At 35.1% G+C, this 19,049-nt stretch overlaps 1 protein-coding gene across 4 annotated transcripts in view; it reads right to left on the bottom strand.

The window, feature by feature from the left end:
- TMEM161B (transmembrane protein 161B) overlaps window positions 1-19,049 on the bottom strand; it is a 112,230-nt gene that overhangs the window by 18,760 nt on the left and 74,421 nt on the right. For 3 of the 4 annotated variants that reach the window (XM_043970088.1, XM_043970097.1, XM_043970115.1), the window contains 4 exons: window positions 9,416-9,567; window positions 8,813-8,873; window positions 8,188-8,328; window positions 5,244-5,357 (listed from right to left, as the gene is read on the bottom strand). In XM_043970088.1, coding sequence (XP_043826023.1) covers window positions 5,244-5,357; window positions 8,188-8,328; window positions 8,813-8,873; window positions 9,416-9,567 — 468 coding nt within the window. The remainder of the gene's footprint in view (window positions 1-5,243; window positions 5,358-8,187; window positions 8,329-8,812; window positions 8,874-9,415; window positions 9,568-19,049) is intronic. The other variant, XM_043970105.1, reaches the window with a different exon arrangement.

Here is a 19,049-nt window from a genome sequence, read left to right on the forward strand (position 1 = left end):
ATATTAAGCACTTAAATTTCTAATATAGTAAATATTGATAGACATAATCCACATAAAAGATCTCTGGAGGTGATCTTCAAAGATTTTTAATAATATAAAGTGGTCCTGGGACCAGAAAGTTTCAGAACTGCTGGTCTAGAAGAACCTAAATGCTTGAGTCCTAACTTATCTAGTACTCCCAAGGTTCTTAGCCCCTGGAATGTTTCAGGCTTAGGACTTGGGCTACATCTGATAGAGTGAATCCTAATTCATGAGGGTCAACTAAAATTAAACTGGCTCTTGTAATTAAATAGGACCACAGAATCACAGTAGAAAGTGGGAGTTGGTTCTACCAGCCAGTTAGTAGAATCCTTGTTAGACTAGATGACATTGAGTTGTGTAACTGAATGTGGTAGTCCTAAAAAATTTGGCAACAGTAAAAGGTTATGTATACCTATTTTATATACCTATATTACCCAGGGTTGTGTAAAAATTTCTTGGGCAAAAGGGGGTTATGGGTGGAAAAAGTTTAAGAAGCCTTGGACTTTCAATGAGAAAGAAGACTTTCAGGCATTTGTTATGAAAAGACCTGAACTGAATAGAAAATTTGACTTTCAAATACAAGACCCTGGAGAAGCATAAAAAGATAAACAGGAAAAAGACTTCATGAGGGATATTAAAAGATAGAACTGTTTATATTCCTACATGGGAAGATAATACTTCAAACTCATAAGAACTATCTCAGTAAGGAATTAACAGAGGACACAGGTCTGAACTGAATACGAAGGGATGATATCTGTAAAGCAAAAAAAAAAAAAAAAGAAGAAGAAGCAGCAGCCTTGGACTATATCTCTGTTTGATTCATCTCATTCTATTTTTTGACACTTTCTCAAGGTTTCCAAAGTGCTTCAGGACAGATCAAGTATAAGCTGATAAATTAAAACCAAAAAATGAGTAAAAATTAAAAGTCTTTGTAAAAATGACAAAAACACATCTGCAAAAAACAAACAAAACAAAACAAAACAAGGAAACAAAACCAAAACCAAGTAATGTCTTCCTTAGGGTATGGAAAGGGATAAGTTGAAAACCAAACTGATAAGACCGAAACTTATGAACATGTCTCTTCAGTTACTTAGTCATTCTTCCTACAAATTGTATGTAGTGTATTCGTGAAAATAGAATAATCAAAGACTATTAATGGAGACTAAGATAGAGCACCTAGAAAAAAAGATTATGGTCATGAAATGCCAATGGATAGAGAGAGTAAAAGAACAGAGAGGAAAGATCAGCTGATCTATAGGTCAGAACAAATGAGATCAAGATAATAAGATTAAGTGTAGTGTTAGAACACAGAAAAGTTATAATTCTAACTTCAAAGAGCTTTTTTCTGAACTTCAATATATTGAAATGATGGTGTTTATTGATGTTTGATAAGTTCATAATAAAATTATTTCAAAAACTGTACTGATAATGACAGGAAGCAGAGCTGAAAGGCAGTGTAGACGAACAGAATTCTAGAAGACAATTTGAAAATATATTGTGGTGGTGGTGCTGTGTCTGACTGTCCATGATACCATTTGTAGTTTTCTTGGCAAAGATAATGGGAGTGGTTTGCCATTTCCTTCTCCAGGTACCTTTTTTTTGGGGGGAGTGAGGCAATTGGGGTTAAGTGACTTGCCCAGGGTCACATAGCTAGTAAGTGTTAAGTGTCTGAGGCCAGTTTTGAACTCAGGTCCTCCTGACTCCAGGGCTGGTGGTCTATCCACTGCACCACCTAGCTGCCCCTTCTCCAGCTACTTTTACAGATGATGAACTGAGGCAAATAGGACTAAGTGACCTGGCCAGGATCACAAAGTAAGTGTCTGAGACTGGATTTGAACTCAGGAAGATGAGTATTCCTGACTCCAGGCCTGGTACTCTATCTATAGTGCCACCTAGCTGCCCCCAAAATGACTTTTTTTTTAACCTAAGAAAAGAGTCCTGAAGAATCCTATAGTCTGAAGTTTCTATAAAACCATATGGTTTAGGGGTAGCTAGGTGGCGCAGTGGATAGAGCATCGGCCCTGGATTCAGGAGGACCTGAGTTCAAATCCAGGCTCAGATACTTGACACTTACTAGCTGTGTGACCCTTGGCAAGTCACTTAACCCCAATTGCTCCCCCCCCAAAAAAAAACCAGGGTTTACATAACCTAATTTAAAATGTGGACCCAGAACAAATCATCCACTTAAGTAGTACAATATAATGGATTTGGGAGCCAGAAGATCTGGGTTCACAGTCTACCTCAGCTTCCTGGATATGCCATTTAACCTCTTTTACTTACCAGTAAAATGAGGATAAGAATATTTGCCTTTACCTGATAGGATTGTTTGTAGCAGAGGTATGTAAAATACTGGAAGCCTGCAGGCCAGACCCACAAGCCCCTGAGAACCTACCAGATTAAAATATAATTGCTCTCTGTTTAACAGAATAAACAAAAACACAATACAGAGATGGACGACACAGATAAAATAAATTTGTGGTTTTCTAAGTCAACATGCTGGCCAAAAGGGATCCATTTCTATTTGACACCACTGGTTTAGAGGAAAGCTTCTTAAACTGTATGTTGTGACCCCTTATGGGGTCAGGTAACTGCATGCAGGGGTTGTAAAAAATTTGGCAACAGCAAAAGGTTATATACACCTATTTTATATACCTATATACCCAGGGTACTGTAAAAGAGCCATGAGTGGGAAAAGTTTAAGAACCCCTGGATTTGAGGATCAAATGAGATGATGTAGTAGGTTTCACAGATTTAGAGCTAAGGTATCTTCAGAGATCACCTAGTCTAATTCCTTTCATTTTATAGATTGGAGAACTGAGGCTGGAGTGATTAAGGGACTTGCTGAAATTAATATAGGCACAAAGTGGCAGTTAGGTCATGAACCCAGCTACTCTGATGCCAGTTCTAATTCTTTCTTACAGTATCATGCTGCTTAGCTACTATTAACAAATATAAGAAGCTTAAATTGATTTGTCACTAGATCTCAAGAGCCTGCCAGGTAGGTGTAGGCTGGTGAGGTATGGTGAATAAGGCAAGGAAATTCTCTATAATCATTCCTGAGAACCAGGCAGGAAAAGTATTTAAAATATACATCTAGGGGCAGCTAGGTGGTGCAGTGGATAGACCACCGGCCCTGGAGTCAGGAGGACCTGAGTTCAAAACTGGCCTCAGACACTTAACACTTACTAGCTGTGTGAACCTGGGCAAGTCACTTAACCCCAACTGCCTCACTATGCGTGTGTGATATGTGTGTGTATAAACACACAATACTCATCAACACATACATGTATGTGTTTGTATAGTAGCATGTTTTTGTTTTTGTTTTTTTTGTCACAGTGCCTTCTTCTAGATTTCCTCATATAGGTATTCCGATATATTGACTTGGTTTACTTAAATAGCTAATACTGTTACCAAATGAATACATAAATATTTGAATCCATTTCAGGGTTGAATCTACATTACCAGCAATTTTGTTCTTAATTGCAAACAAAGGACTTTCTAGAAATTATTGTGCCTATATGACAGAAGAAAAATCTGTCACTTCCTTCCTCCACCACCCTGCATTCTTGATTGATAGGCTGCCTGCCTGGGTCCTTTCACAATCTACCATGTGGGCTGTGAATTTTAAATAAACCTTACTGCCTCTGTCTAATTACTTAATGGAACTGTCTGACAGTTGCAGAAAGTCAATCAGGGGTGGAACAGAGGTGAGAGTTTAGTTTCTCTTGCAATGTTTGGGAAGCTGGGGTCAAGAAACAATGAGATGGAAGTGGAGGCTAAGAAAGGGAAAGAGATGATAGAGGATAATATCGCTTATCTTCTGCTGTGACGCTGTCCTTACAATTTAAATATACAGCTGAAGAGGAAATTGGCATTCAACTACCCTTCTCCCATCTCCTTCTTTCACTAGAACTTGGGAGAAACTGATTAGAGAAGATTGCTTAATTTCAACTTCAATGACCAAGGTTCAACAAAAGTGGAGGAGAATTCAGAATTAAGAGAAACATCATTAATATCATTAAAGAAACACTTCGTAAGAGCCCACTGTATACAGAAAATTCCTCAAATTTATAAGAATCCAAGTCATTCCCCAATTGAGAAATGGTCAAAGGATATGAACAGGCAGTTTTCTGATGAAGAAATCAAAGCTACCTATTGTCACATGAAAAAATGCTTTAAATCACTATTGATTAGAGAAATGCAAATTAATACAACTCTGAGGTACCATCTGACACCTATCAGATTAGCTAATATGACAAAAAAGGAAAATAATAAATGTTGGAGAAGCTGTGGAAAAATTGGAACACTAATGCATTGTTGGTAGAGCTGTGAAATGATCCAACCATTCTGGAGAACAGTTTAGAACTATGCCCAAAGGGCTATAAAGCTGTGCATACCCTTTGACCTAGCAATACCACTTTTGGGTCTTTCTTCAGAAGAGATCATAAAAAAGGGAAAAGGACCCACGTGTACAAAAATATTTATAGCTGCTCTTTTTGTGGTGGCAAGGAATAGGAAATTGAGGGGATGCCCATCAATTGGGGAATGGCTGAACAAGTTGTGGTATATGAATGTAATGGAATTCTATTGTGCCGTAAGAAATAGTGAGCAGGAGGAGTTCAGAGAAACCTGGAAGGACTTGCATGAACTGATGATGAGTGAGATGAACAGAACCAGGAGAACATTGTACACAGTATCAACAACATTATGTGTTGATCAACTATGATAAACTTGAGTTCTTCCCAATAATACAGTGGTCCAAGATAGTTCCATAGGACTCATGATGGAAAATGTTCACCAAATCCAGAAAAAAAAATGTGGAATCTAGATGCAGATCAAACCATACTATTTCTATTGGGTTTTTTGGGTTGATGTTGTTTTCCTTTTTTAAGGTTTTTCCTTTTTGCTCTGATTCTTCTCTCATAACATGATTAATGCAGAAATAGGTTTAATGTGATTGTACATATATAACCTATATCAGATTACTTGCTGTGTTGGGGAGGGAGAAAAATTTTAAACTAGAAATCTTATAAAAACAAATGTTGAAAACTATCTCTAAATGTAACTAGAAATAATAAAATATTTATATGGAAAAAAGTAGCATTTCAGTGATAACATGAGGCCAAAAATAGAATTAATTACAAAAAATATGGAACTGAACAAAATCAATCAGAAAATCTTATGAATGATTGTTTTAAAATACAAAAAAGAATGATACTTACAAAGGAACACTTTCTTTACCCAAAGTTGGGTGCATAATGTAGTCTTTGGTGATTGGTTTTACCCACAGCAGGACCATAAATAAAGGTGCCAAGAAGTTTATGTGAAGTAATGTTCTGAAAGCACATAAGAAATAATCATGAATACAGAAAGAGAATAAATGCTGCTAAATAACCTGTGGAAAACTTGGGTCAGACTGAAGTTGAGAATCTATTGCTGACACTCTGGACTCTACTAATACTACTACTACCACTACCACCATATGTTACATTGCTTTGTATTTTCCCAGAATGCTTTAAAACTTATTTCATTTGATCTTCAAAATAATTTCGTAAGAGAAATGAGGAAGGCTTTATCATCAATGTATACTTAGGGAACTGAGGTTCAGAAGAGACAACCAACTAGGCCAAGGTCACAGGGTTGGTTGGTGGTAGAGCTGGGATGAGAACCCTCAAGTCTCTTGGTCCTCTACTCTTTTCACTACCCCCTAATATACTTACTCACTGATTCAATAAAAAGCTCCTCTGAATCAAGTGTTCAATGACCCCAGTGAATTTTGAGATGTAGAGAAGTAGTTTGTTACATTTAATGCAGCTAAAAGAACGTGTCTTCTCATTACAGAGGAGAAAGTTATATCCATTTAAATGGTAGTGATTAGAGAGGTCCATAATACTACTCTATAAGGCATATGGCAGACAAACCCGAGTGAAACACTGTTTAAATTAGAATCTCTTCAGTATATAATGATCATGTAAAAAGTTTAAATCACATTATCAAAATCATATGTGATTCACAAATTTTCATTTCTTCTTGGATCATTAAGAACATACCTGAAATTAATTTTCATATCCTATACAAATCAAGGAAATTTATTTCACTTCTGACAAGGCAATATTCCCAATACACCAAAGGGTTTCAGTTCATAGCTGTAACTTCATTGTTAACTGTATTCGGAATTTTTATCCCATAGGGACAGATGGTTGGAAAAGATTTTTTTTATTATTTTAGAACAAAGGCAAATTCTTTAGAACAGTTATTTTATTTTACAGGTACTGGTTTTATTGTCAACTATCCTGAATGGCTAAAACTGAGGGGGTTCAAAGAACCATTTTTAAAAGTAAAAGGGGTGGCTCTAATATTACTGTATTTGAAAATGATAATGAATTGTGTGGGGAACAGTGTCTGAGTTAAGAACCCACGAACACCTGACAGTGAAAAGGTAAAAGTTTGGCCACAGCCCTCTAGTGACATGGTGAGAGCTGATGCCCGCCATGAGGGTAACAATGTCTTTGTGCCAGTCACGCTCCTCTCAAAGCCAGACTAGCGTGCCCACACCCCTTGTATCTAGGCAGAGTGCTGTAACACAATGGGGGGTGGGGGTGTTCAGGAAAGCGCTGCAGCAAACCAAAAGCGCCCCCCTACATTCTCCCAAAATTCCCAAGCACACAAAAGCAGGATCTTTAAAAAAAACACATTTAATTCCAAAAGGCCACTAAAATGTCCACTAAAATAATAAATGCTTAAATATTTTTATGAAGTGTTTCTTTCATCCAGCAGTCTAAGGCAGTGGGCTTAGCCAAAGAAAGAGGCAGTATTAGGTATGCAGTGTTGCTAGGGAACACTATAGTATCAAGGAGCAGCCCACAGCGGTTTCAGTAGCTTGTGAAGGGCTCCCCTCCACCCACCCTTTTCAGCTTATTTAAATCATAACGCTGGGGTTAGTGGACTGAAGTGTGTGTGTAGAGTGGAGGGGGAGAATCAGGTTTTGTCTTAAAAGAAGCCATTAGAGAAACGGGTGGTGGGAGAAAGGCAGGATGTAGCCAAGAGCATGCTGAGTAAAAGGAGGAAATAAAAGGGGATGAAGGGGTGTGTGGTGGGAGGTGGGAATAAGTACACCCACACACAAAGCATATGCAGAAAAATGGAGGTGGGGGAAACAAAACAAAAGGACTGTCAAAATTAAATAAAGGAAAATGACACAGGTAAAAGAGATATGAATGCTCATCTCCCTAAGAAAAGATTGTAAAGAAGCACCATCATTAAATACAGGGTTTTACAGACAAGGAATGTTAGGAAATATGAATTACTCAGAGGATCCTAATGATTGTAAATAAATAGATCAAATGGAACATTTTCAACTTTGGGCTCCCACTGCAGGGAAAAAAAAAAGACCAGAGGGAAACTTGGACCCATATATAAGTGGAACTGTATACAAATAACAGCTTTTCCCCATATATTTTGCATTAAAGAAAAACAAATCTATTGATTGCAATGAGCTTTGTGAACTATTTTGGAAATTCAGTAAAACATCTCAAACTAAGAAAGTGTTCAATGACACACAACAGTGCAGGTCCAGAAACCAAACAGTGACACTGTAAATTAGAGCAATCATTTGATAAATATGTTTACAAGATTATGGAATATCAACAACTTAAATGATCTTATCAACATCTTCAACGATAAAAGTAATTTCTTGTACTATTAACTAGGGTTTTAGTGTATTTGGTGCCCAAAAATAAAAGTCAAGTTAAAAAAAAAAAGCATGTGCTTGGATTAAGTTAAAAAATATATAGATATAGATGTATATATATTAGAGTGAAGACATATATGCATATATCTTCACTCTAATTTTAGTGCTTATGTCAATGCAAGTATTAACAATTTAATAAAAGTAAAAATATGTACGTGTCTTTTATATTCATCTCAAAGAACAAAATGTATTTGAAGGGGTAAGGGAGAGGGTAAATAGCTTTTAAAAATATATTTCCACTAAGAAAAATAAAATTAAAAAGGGTGTTCAACTTGTAGTAGAAATGTGAAGTACAGCCTAAGTAGATCAAATGATTTACTTCATTATTAATTTTCATTACAATAAATTGCATATACCTGCATTAAGATGAAAAACATATATTTATCTGCATGTGCTTATGTACATTTTCCGCTTACTGTGTTATTTTTTCTGTTGCCAAATTCAGGGCATCCAGATGCATTTGAGCCAGCCGCAACCCAGGAAAAGTCAAAAAAGCACCAATAAATGAACACAGAATAGCCAGGAAAAATTTGAAAGTAAGTTTAGACACAGGACCCCTAAAAAAATGAAAAGATTGATCAATATTTCCTTAAGTGACTTTATGAATTACCTTTTCCCTATTAATTTATCCCACAAACTACATTAATAATCACAACCATAAACATTTTAAACAGAGTAAGGTAAATTTCTGGTTCAAGATAACAGTAGTGGTAAAGGGAAATATGACTTAACTAGTTAAAATTTTCATTGGCAGAAAGCATAGAGGACACATCAGAGAGCAAATTCTAGTCAGAAATGTTTGAATCTGGAAGGGCCAAAACAAAAGCAAGTAAATAAGATTAATAGTGGTAGATAGATGGAAAGTCTAATGGCAAAAATAATAATGCAACTTCCCTGTAACAAGGATAAAGTTTTCAGGGAATAAGGAAAGCAACAAAGATGATACCAGAAAGGACACTTCCTTCCCAAAAATGTAAATCTTAATTTTCAGCTAAAATACTTGGATTTATCCTTTTTTTCCAAAAATTTTCCAAAACTTACTGGGATTCTAAACCTTGCTTTTCAAGAAACTGCATCGCACTTTCTGAAAAATTTGTAAAACCTGTAGAAAAAAAAATGGATTATTCTTATCACAGGGGCAAAATACAGAATCTTTCTTTGGAAATAAAATGCTAGAAAACAGCATCTTAAATTTTCAAGTGTCTAGCTTAGCTCTTTCATGTGCTAATTAGTATGCCACAATGCAATAAAATTTGGTTATTAACAGGAACAGTCTTTGAAAACATCCCTTTGATATTTGTACATTCCATGAACGTGAATAAAATTTGCATTAATTCTTCAGGAATTTGTTTAATTTTTTTGCATCACAGAAACATTTAACTGTAAGAAAGTTGCGGGGTGTGGATTAAAAATGAAAGGTAAGCAAATAATATCAACAAAGCAAATATTGCACAATGAAGACTTGATTCTTTTTAAAACAATGAATAGTAAATTGTGCCTTTTTAAATGGGACACACATATTTCAAACATGAAGGAATTAGAATTACACCTAAAACAATAAAGTTATTTTAATACAGATATTGGGGAGGGGGTGAAAAATGATATATAAATAATAAATCATCTAAAGTTCAAAGCATATATTACCTGTTTCAAGTCCAAATTCTAAGTAGTTTTCAGTAACAATCAAGATTGCCATGGCTTTGACAAAGAAAAAAAATCCAAAGGTAATGCAAACTGATCTTTCGCCACCTTCTTCTACTTTGAAATAGTGTGTCGTCAATGAAAACAGTACCTTGCTGTAGGAGTAAAAAGTTCAGGAAAAAAAAGGAACAACTTTGTGGAGTCCAAAAGTAGTACCACTTTATGCTACCTGAAATACCATTAACATTGCAACACTGTCTACAACATACCTGTATCCATAGAAAAGTAACCTCAGGTGAGTAATCACCTTTGGAAGTCAAAAAGCCTGTGAAAATCTAGCCATTCTCCCAGGAAGCAAAATGTAACATTTAAGAACACAGCAGGTTCAAGTATGGTTTAGAATAGCCCTGACTCAGAAAAAGAGCATAAACAGTAGCAATATTGTCCTTAGACAAATAGAGTAGATATTAAAATTCAAATGAGTACTATAGGAGACCATAGTAATTTTTATGCAATGGGTTCTTGGAGACATGAAAGACCAGGAAAGCAGCCATTTTAGAAAACTAAGATTTTCTTCCACTTACTTTGCCTTCAGCATACTAGGCAACATACAAGTCTATTAAGGAAAATCATCAGTAATTCCTGGATTGATTAGGTAGAATTTACAACTTGAAGTCCAGAACTCTCAAGGTTATTTCTCAATACTCTCATTTTAATAGGAAGAAAATGAGGCCCACAAAGCCTAAGGGACTTTCCTGAGTGTTAACATTTGAACTTGAGTCCTTTCACTCCAAAACCAGAACCCACCCCACCATACTATGCTGCCTCTAGTCCTGATGGAACTTTAATCCAGTCAGGAAATTATTTTAGGTTTTATATCTGGAGATACTATGGCCTAGTAGTCTTCAAATATGGAAAACATAAGTTGCAGATTAATTTGTGCATTCCAAATAAGTCACTTAAATTTTCTATGCTTCAAGATTTTCATAGTGAAAAGGGATTCATAAAATAAAAAAGAAATTAGTGCTAAAATGAACCTCAGAAATAATTTTACAATTAAATCACACTGTCAGTGACTTGATCAAAGTGAGTCTAGTGATAAAACCCGGACTAGAACCCAGGTCCTTCTGCTTCTCTGGTGTTTTTTCCTTTATGCTGTCTTTTTTAAAGAAAAAAAAAATCACCTATACAAACATTAAAGTACTTAATGAGTTCAGCTTTAAATTCTAGCACTAACCTATCATATTTATGCACAGAAGAAACTCCTACTTATAGCAAGGGGAGATGTATTTATTCAGGTATCTGGAATTGGAAATCAATGAATTTTCCCATAGAGACAATTCTATATTCTGGGGTTAGATGCTGTTGAAATAGTCTTTATTACCTTTTTAGTCTTATATTCTAACCTTATGGTTTCAGACAGCTTGGGAACTTAACTACAATATTGTTTCTAAGAAAACACTCCTGAGTTCAAAATAATCAAGCTTAGAAATCAATTCAGAACACAATGCCTTCACAAAGTGAGGATTATTTCTATTACTGAAGTGGAAAAAGTCAAGGAAATGGAGTTTTAGCTCTGGTTCTACCAACTAGCTAGATATATCTAACTTTGGCTTTTGGGTGTTTTTGTTTGTTTTTTTGCAGGGCAATGGGGGTTAAGTGACTTGCCCAGGGTCACACAGCCAGTAAGTGTCAAGTGTCTAAGGCCGGATTTGAACTCAAGAACTCCTGAATCCAGGGCCGGTGCTTTATCCACTGAGTCACCTAGCTGCCCGCTATATAACTTTGGACAAATCACTTTTTTCTAAGGTCTTGGTTTCCTCATCTGCAAAACTTTGAGTAGGTTATCTCTAAAGCACCTTCCAGCTCTAAGACCCCATGACTCTACAAGCATAAAATAGATTAACTCTTTACCATTCACATTATTATAAATTCAAGAGACTTCCTGATCCTTTATTTTTTTTTTTTAAAGTGAGGCAATTGGGGTTAAGTGACTTGCCCAGGGTCACAAAGCTAGTAAGTGTTAAGTGTCTGAGGCTGGATTTGAACTCAGGTACTCCTGACTCCAGGGCCGGTGCTCCATCCACTGCGCCACCTAGCTGCCCCTCTGATCCTTTATAAAGCTATTAAATAGCAATCTCTTTTTAATATGCTTTATAAACACACTGATATAGACATTCCCCAAATTAAAAAACAAACAACTGACCTCAACTTCCACATAGAGGCAAGTGTGTGTGTGTGTGTGTGTGTGTGTGTGTGTGTGGGCATGCACATGCGCACATGCACCCCCACCCTATCCATACTCTGGATTCTAGTCCAGGCTCTATCATTAGATCCACTTTTATCAAGTCACTGACAATGTGATTTGATTGTAAAATTATTTCTGAAGTTTATTTTAGCATTTAGTTTTAAATTGCTACTTTTCCCATATCCATCTCTGTACAGAAACCAAAATGTCTTAGACTGACAGCAGTCACTGACCAGAGCTAGATACCATCTCGCTCAATATATTTTTACCTCTCAAATAAATTGTACATATTTTATGCTCTTTTCCCTATCTTTTCCCATTCATAACGCAATATATTCCATTGAAGGTAATTTTTTCCTAAGTACCAGCCTTCAAGGTAAATGGATATTTATTCAATCTGATTATTTTAATACTATTTAAAATATATTATTTCTATTATTTTCCATTATAATGATCAACTATTTTTAAATTACATTAATAAGTCAATAGACTTTGTTTGATAGTTTAGAACCCCACTTATTCCAAAGATTGTTTCTTTGAGAAAAATGTTTCTAAGTTCCAAATAACTGATGATTGATTCTACATTATTTTTTGGCCCCTCATAATCTGACATCACCTTATCTTTCCAAATCCATCTCACAATACACACCCTTCCCCCACTAGCAAATGGCCTATTCTCTAAACTCATTTAGCATACTCTACCTCCATGACTTTACTCATACTGTTCCCTATGCCTGCAATAACCTCACATCCCCCTTCATCTCTGCCTGATTAAATCCTATATATTCTTTAAAGGATGAGCTACTTCTCCTCAATGAATTCTTCCCTGACACGCCTCTCCCTGCCCCCTGTCAGTTTTGATCCCTCCTCACTTCAATCACTGGAAACCTGAAATAGCACTTAGTATAGCACTTGTACCCTACTAATAGATCGTAAGTTCCAAAAAGGCAGAGACTGCATTCTATTTCATTTTTTTTTATCTCCCCAGGGCAAGCATGTAAGACATACCTGATGGCAAACCTCTTCAAAATATACTAAAAATAATTTCTTTAATCTGTAAGCTATTATAATAGCTTATAATAGTTAGATTTCTTATTCAAAGCCACCCTGTGGTGAGCTGGGAACTTCTTACAATCCTACCACATCCTGGTCAATTCACCGCAGTCTGTATGGGGCTACCTAGGGAGGGTCCTGAATGATGAGAGGAAGTATGGTACAACAGGAAGAGCTACGTCCAAATCCTGTGTCTGATACTTACTAGCTGTGGATAAACTGTAAATATGATCTTAACTAATTTACTCCGGAAATGCCCTATGTAAGTTAAAAACGTTTAGTGTGAGTTAAGCAATATAATTTATTATCATAATATATAAGCCACATACAATACACATGATACAAAATAGTTATTTTACTCATATTGAACATTTTGAAACTATATAGGCTTTTTATAAAATGGAAACTGTTAAGATTGTCCATTTTTGCTCTTTGGTCTGTTGTATTTACTGAAAACATAAGAAAATATATACCCATCTACCTTCCTGTACTTTTTGATCCATATATCAGTGAATGCATGTGTTGAATATGTTAATTCTCAGAGACAGAGGTGAGCTCAGACCTACTCAAACCCATATATAAAAAGAAATTCATTCTTTATCTAGCTTTCCCATAAGTGGTCATCCAACTTGCATTTGAAGACTGTCAGTGAAAGAGCCCATTCCACTTCTGCATAGCTCTAATTGGCTTTGTCTTTTCCCCAAAGGGTTTAAGTTTAAGTGAAAAAAGAAAAATAGTTGAGGTAGGAAGAATGAAATTCTTTTTATTCCCTCTGTTCACTATTATTCTGTCCTAGAATTCATTACAGCTTATGTGTATTAATATAGTTTAATTTCAACCGAAGAATCTATTCATTAATAACTAAAATTAAGCTCAGTTAAATTAAATGCTTTACTTAAATGTCCTCTAAACAATATTCAGTACCTTAGCTAAATACCATCCTTCAGTTTTTTTATTGTAATTAAACTTTTGTTTTGTTTTGTTTTTGTTTTTGCAGGGCAATGAGGGTTAAGTGACTTGCCCAGGGTCACACGGCTAGTTAAGTGTCAAGTGTCAGAGGCTGGATTTGAACTCAGGTCCTCTTGACTCCAAGGCCCGTACTTTATCCACTGTGCCACCTAGCTGCCCCTGTAATTAAACTTTTAAAAAAATTACAGCCTCTTCTGAATTTATGCCAACCCTAAGAAATTCCTAAATTCTACTGAAGCAAAGAAGTCGGTTTGCATAAGTTTCCATAAAATCTAATGTCAACTTTTTCCAGATATTTAGTATGGGTGAAGGGGAGAGACAATCATATTTCTGGCAAGATATTTATACATACATACATACATACATACATACATACATACATACACACACATATATACAAAAGTAGAATTTCACTGAAAAAATCAGATAAATTTCCCAAACAGGGAAGCTCCCTATTTTCATGGCAATGTTGTATCCTAGGATTCTTCTGTCTCTCCTCAAAATTCCTTTTAAAGGTCTCAAAACCATCAGTAGGAATTAATAAACCTTTACGAAACTTTAAGCTGAAGTTTCTTACTATTAATTACAAATTTAAGATTAACACAATTGCTTTAGCAATTGGGAAATATTTTAAAATGGTGCGATCTTAGATTTGACAGAAGGATTACTAGAGTAGGATATAAATGGTCAATTTCAATATAATGTTAAAATTACTATATTTCAATGGATTCAACATGATCATTATGAATTATGTTGATAGAACATGACAAAAATTTTACCTTTTACATGTTCACTTTCTACAACACTTAATTATTATGCATGTTCTATCACCGCTTTTTGCAAGACATTGTTTTACTGACAGATTCAGGTTTTGATATGTATGATCTTACCTATAAAGTAAGAAACAGTTTGCTGTGTTATAAGGTGAATGAACCATTTATCCCTTGGAAAAAACAGGAAAACTATTATATCAGAACAAGAATCAATTCTTCTTTTCAACACTAATTAAACACCACTATTTACACATGAATTATGTTTTAGCTTAGTAGGGAGATACAAAGATAAAAAAGCCATGATTACTATTCTCAAAGAATTTATACTTGAATAAGGTTGATAAGTGGCACAGAGTATATCTAAATTGTCAGATGAGAATATAAGTGTGTTAGATAGGCACAGATAGGGACATACTATTTGCTGTTATGCAAAACTTCTCTTGTTTTCTGATGCTTACCAGGGTTTACAGAAATTCCAGAAAAATATAGTGAAGTTGAAAGTGATGTCACAAGCCTATAAGTCAAAGTGAAAAGTCATAAACCTATAACTGAGTACTGTGTTCAATTACAATATAATGCCAGATTTTAGTAAAGACACAGATGAGCTGAAGACCAAACAGTGGAAGACAAACAGGATGACAAAGGGATTCAGGATAGGGTCTTAAACTTCCAATACCACAAGACCTGAGGGGAGATAAAGGAGCCAGAATGAGGAGAAGGAATTGCTGAAGAATAGCTAGGAGAAAAAGTTTTCCATATATGATGGCCATGTGAAAGATACAGGAGCCAATCATCTAAAAAGAGGATCATATTGAACAATAAATTAAAAAAAAAAACCTGAAAAGAAACATTCCTAAGTTCCTTCATTCAGTCCAGGACTAAATAACAAAAAAATAAATAGAAACTGCACATAATGGAAGAGAGGCCTTGCTAAAGGAGCTAGCAGGTAAACAGGCTAGAAGTCTGGAAGCTCCTGCCCATTACCAGGAAAATCCTAGGGAGACAAAACCATTACAGCGTCCAGTCCAGGGACACAGAAGAAACAGAATCTAGGAAGACATATCAGAAAAGCTTTATGGGAATATGAAATCACCTAGTACCTTCCTCATGGACAGCCAATAACAATGCTATAACAAGGAACAGTGAAACCTACTAGCATTCTGATTCCTGACAAATGAAAGAAAGAGGAAATCAGAATCCAGGAAAGTGATGCAATGATAGTTCTCTGGTAATTATTCAATTGAAAGAGAAAGAAGGATACATATTTCTCAGATGAGTATGGCGCTTTTTACAAAAAGTGACAAGACATTAAAGTACAAAAAACTTCACAAATGCATGTAGAAAAAAATTTATATATATATATTTTTTTAAAAATAATTTTCATATAAATATATAAACATCCTATACAGGCTGCAATAGAAAAAAAAAGTATTCAAAATAGGGCCTATCTATTTAAAAAATAAAAAAGGATTAAAAAAAATCAATTGGATAATAAAAAATTTGATCCTAAAGAATTGGTGCATCAAAGAACCAATTAGAACAAAAAAGGAAATTTAGTCAAATACTAAAACTTTTAGGCTGAAACCAAAGCAGTAGCTTTACCTTCTTGGAAAATTTATATCTTTAAATTCTAAATTTTATCAACAAAAGAGAAAAATAATGGAACAATGAGTTGGGCATATAAGTTGAAAAAAGAGAAAAGCAACAAGTCAGAAAACCTAACTAAATGACAAATTTGAAATTCTGAAAATCAAAAATAAGATTAAAAAATGAAAACAATTAAAAAATTGAAAAAACTAATGAGTAATAGTTACCCACTTTGATTTTTTTTAAAAAGGGAAATCAAATTGTCAGTATCAAAATTGAAAAACATTCATAACAAATGAAGAAAAAAGGAAACTATCACAAAGCATTTTGTCCAGTTATATACTAATACACTGATAACTTAGGCGAGAGTAATAATAATTAGAAAAATTTATCCAGATTAACATAAGAAAGAGAATTTAAATAACCCTATTTTTAAAAAAGAAACTGAGTTTCCAAAAGGAAAGGAGGGTGGAACTCCAGCCGACTTGGTGCTCTTCCATTGGTGCTCTTAGGACTAGATGTATGTCAAGTGAATTCTAGCTAACAATACAAAATTAGGAAAAGGAATACTCAAACTCCTTATATAAGAAACATGGTCTTGACAGCCAAACAAGGGAGTAATTAGAGAAGGGAAAAAAGGTAGCTCTATAATATATCTATTAAATATTAATACAAAATAATAAAATGGGACTGGGACTAGACCTGTTATTTCATTGGTATGGGGAACTTTTGGGGGGGGGGGGCTATGGGGGTTAAGTGACTTGCCCAGGGTCACACAGCTAGTAAGTGTAAAGTGTCTGAGGCCAGATTTGAACTCAGGTCCTCCTGAATCCAAGGCCAGTGCTTTATCCACTGTGCCACCTTGCTACCCCCTGGTATGGGGAACTTTTAGATGAGGAAAGTCCCCCTACCAATTTAGTTCACCACCTTTTCTGAAACTCAGAATTTATGAGAGTTGCCTAAAATACCAAGAAGTTAAGTGACTTCTCTGAGATCATTCAGTCAGCACTTATCTGAGTCACAACTTAAATCCAAGTTTTTCTAACCCCAAGTCCATCTAGTCATTTTTCAGACATGTCTGACTCTTCATCAACTTTTTGGGTGATTTTGTGGCAAAGATCCTGGAGTGGCTTGCCATTTCCTTCTCCAGCTCATTTTACAGATGAGGAAACTGAAACAAACAAGCTTAACTGACTTGCTCAGGGTCATACAGCTAGTGTCTGAAGACAAATTTGAACTCAGGAAGGGAAGTTTTCCTAACTACAGGTCCAGCACTCTATCCATTGCATCACCAAGCTGCCCCAAGGCCAATTCTAGCTACTATACTATGCTGTCCCAAAAGGTTTACAAAAATAAATATAAATTTTATAAACACGACAGAATTTATTAATAATAATAAAATCTATGATATCAACAGATGCTTACAATGCTTTTGATAAAATTCAACAACCATTTCTGTTTAAAAGAAAAGAAAAATGGGGGACAGCTAGGTAGCACAGTGGATAAAGCACTGGCCCTGGATTCAGGAGGACCTGAGTTCAAATCCAGCCTCAGACACTTAACACTTACTAGCTGTGTGACCTCGGGCAAGTCACTTAAGCCTCATTGCCCACCCCCACCCCCAAAAAGAAAGAAAAAATGAATAAATGGATTATAGGAATGAACTATATGAAAAAATGGACCTTTCCTTAATAAGGTAATAATACACATTTAAACTTCACAGCCAATATTAAATGAAAAGAAGAAAGGCTAAAAGTTTTCCAGTAACATCAGGGATAAAGCAAGGAGGTCCATTATCAATAATATTATTTCAAACGGTGCCCAAAATGCTAGGTATAGAATAAGACAAGGAAAAGATATTGAACAAATAGGAAACAAAACTGCTACTTTTTGCAGATGATATGATGGTTTAGAGAAGCCTCATATGTTAACTAAAAATGAGCAAAAACACAGTAACTTCAACAAGGTTAGAGAATGGGAAAATAAAAAGCTACATAACTTTCTGCCCATTACCAGCCCCACCTCCAAATTTTTTTTTTTTAAAGAACAACCAGCAAGAAGAGATGAAGAGAAATACCATTTAAAGTGAATAAAGAATGTATATTACATGTGAGGGTCTATCTACCAAGTCACACACAGCAACTTTATGAGAATAACTATAAAAAACTCTTAACAGGAATAAGAACAGACCTAAATAATTGTAGAAATGCTAATTAGACAGTGGCAATATAATAGAAAATGACACTGCTTCCTAAATTAACTCACACCAATAAAACAACCAAAGGATCACTTTATAGATCTATAAAAATATATAATCAAGTTCACCTGAAGAACAAAAGTTCAAGCATGTCAAAGGAAATCATGTAAAAAGCTGGAAGGAATATAGCCTAGCAGTACCACATGTGAAACTATATAATACAGCAGTAATCATCAAAAGAATTTGGCACTGGTTAAAAAAGAAACAAAAGAAAAACAATCAGAACAGATTTTTTTTTTTACACAACATACAGAAGGAATTATACATGCAGATATGGAGAGGGAAGAAGGGGGGGAGAGAAAGAGAGAGAGAGAGAGAGCAAGTGAGTGCATGCACACTGTTCACAAATAACAAGACTCAGTTCATGGGGTAAAGACTCACTATTGGACTGGATTTAGACAATCATCTCACACTGCACACCAAGAAAAGCTCTAAAAGAATATGTTACCTAAATATAAAAGATTATATCATAAACAAATTAAAGGGGTAAGGAAGAAATTAACTTTTGGAACTGTGGATAGGAGAAAAATTCCTAATCAAACAAGAGATAGAATCATGTAAGATTAAAATGGACAATTTTGATGAAATAAGGTTTTAAGTCATATATGTGAAATAAACTTAGTTTAGAACTAGAAGGAAGAGAGGAAAAATTCTTGCAGAAATTTATATAAGAAACTGAATATACACACATACATAAAAAAACATTTTTATCTAAAGTTTTGAGTTCCAAATTCTATCCTTTCCTCCCCC

This window comes from Dromiciops gliroides, chromosome 1, assembly GCF_019393635.1.
Source record: "Dromiciops gliroides isolate mDroGli1 chromosome 1, mDroGli1.pri, whole genome shotgun sequence".
In the NCBI taxonomy this organism is placed as follows: Eukaryota; Metazoa; Chordata; class Mammalia; order Microbiotheria; family Microbiotheriidae; genus Dromiciops; species Dromiciops gliroides.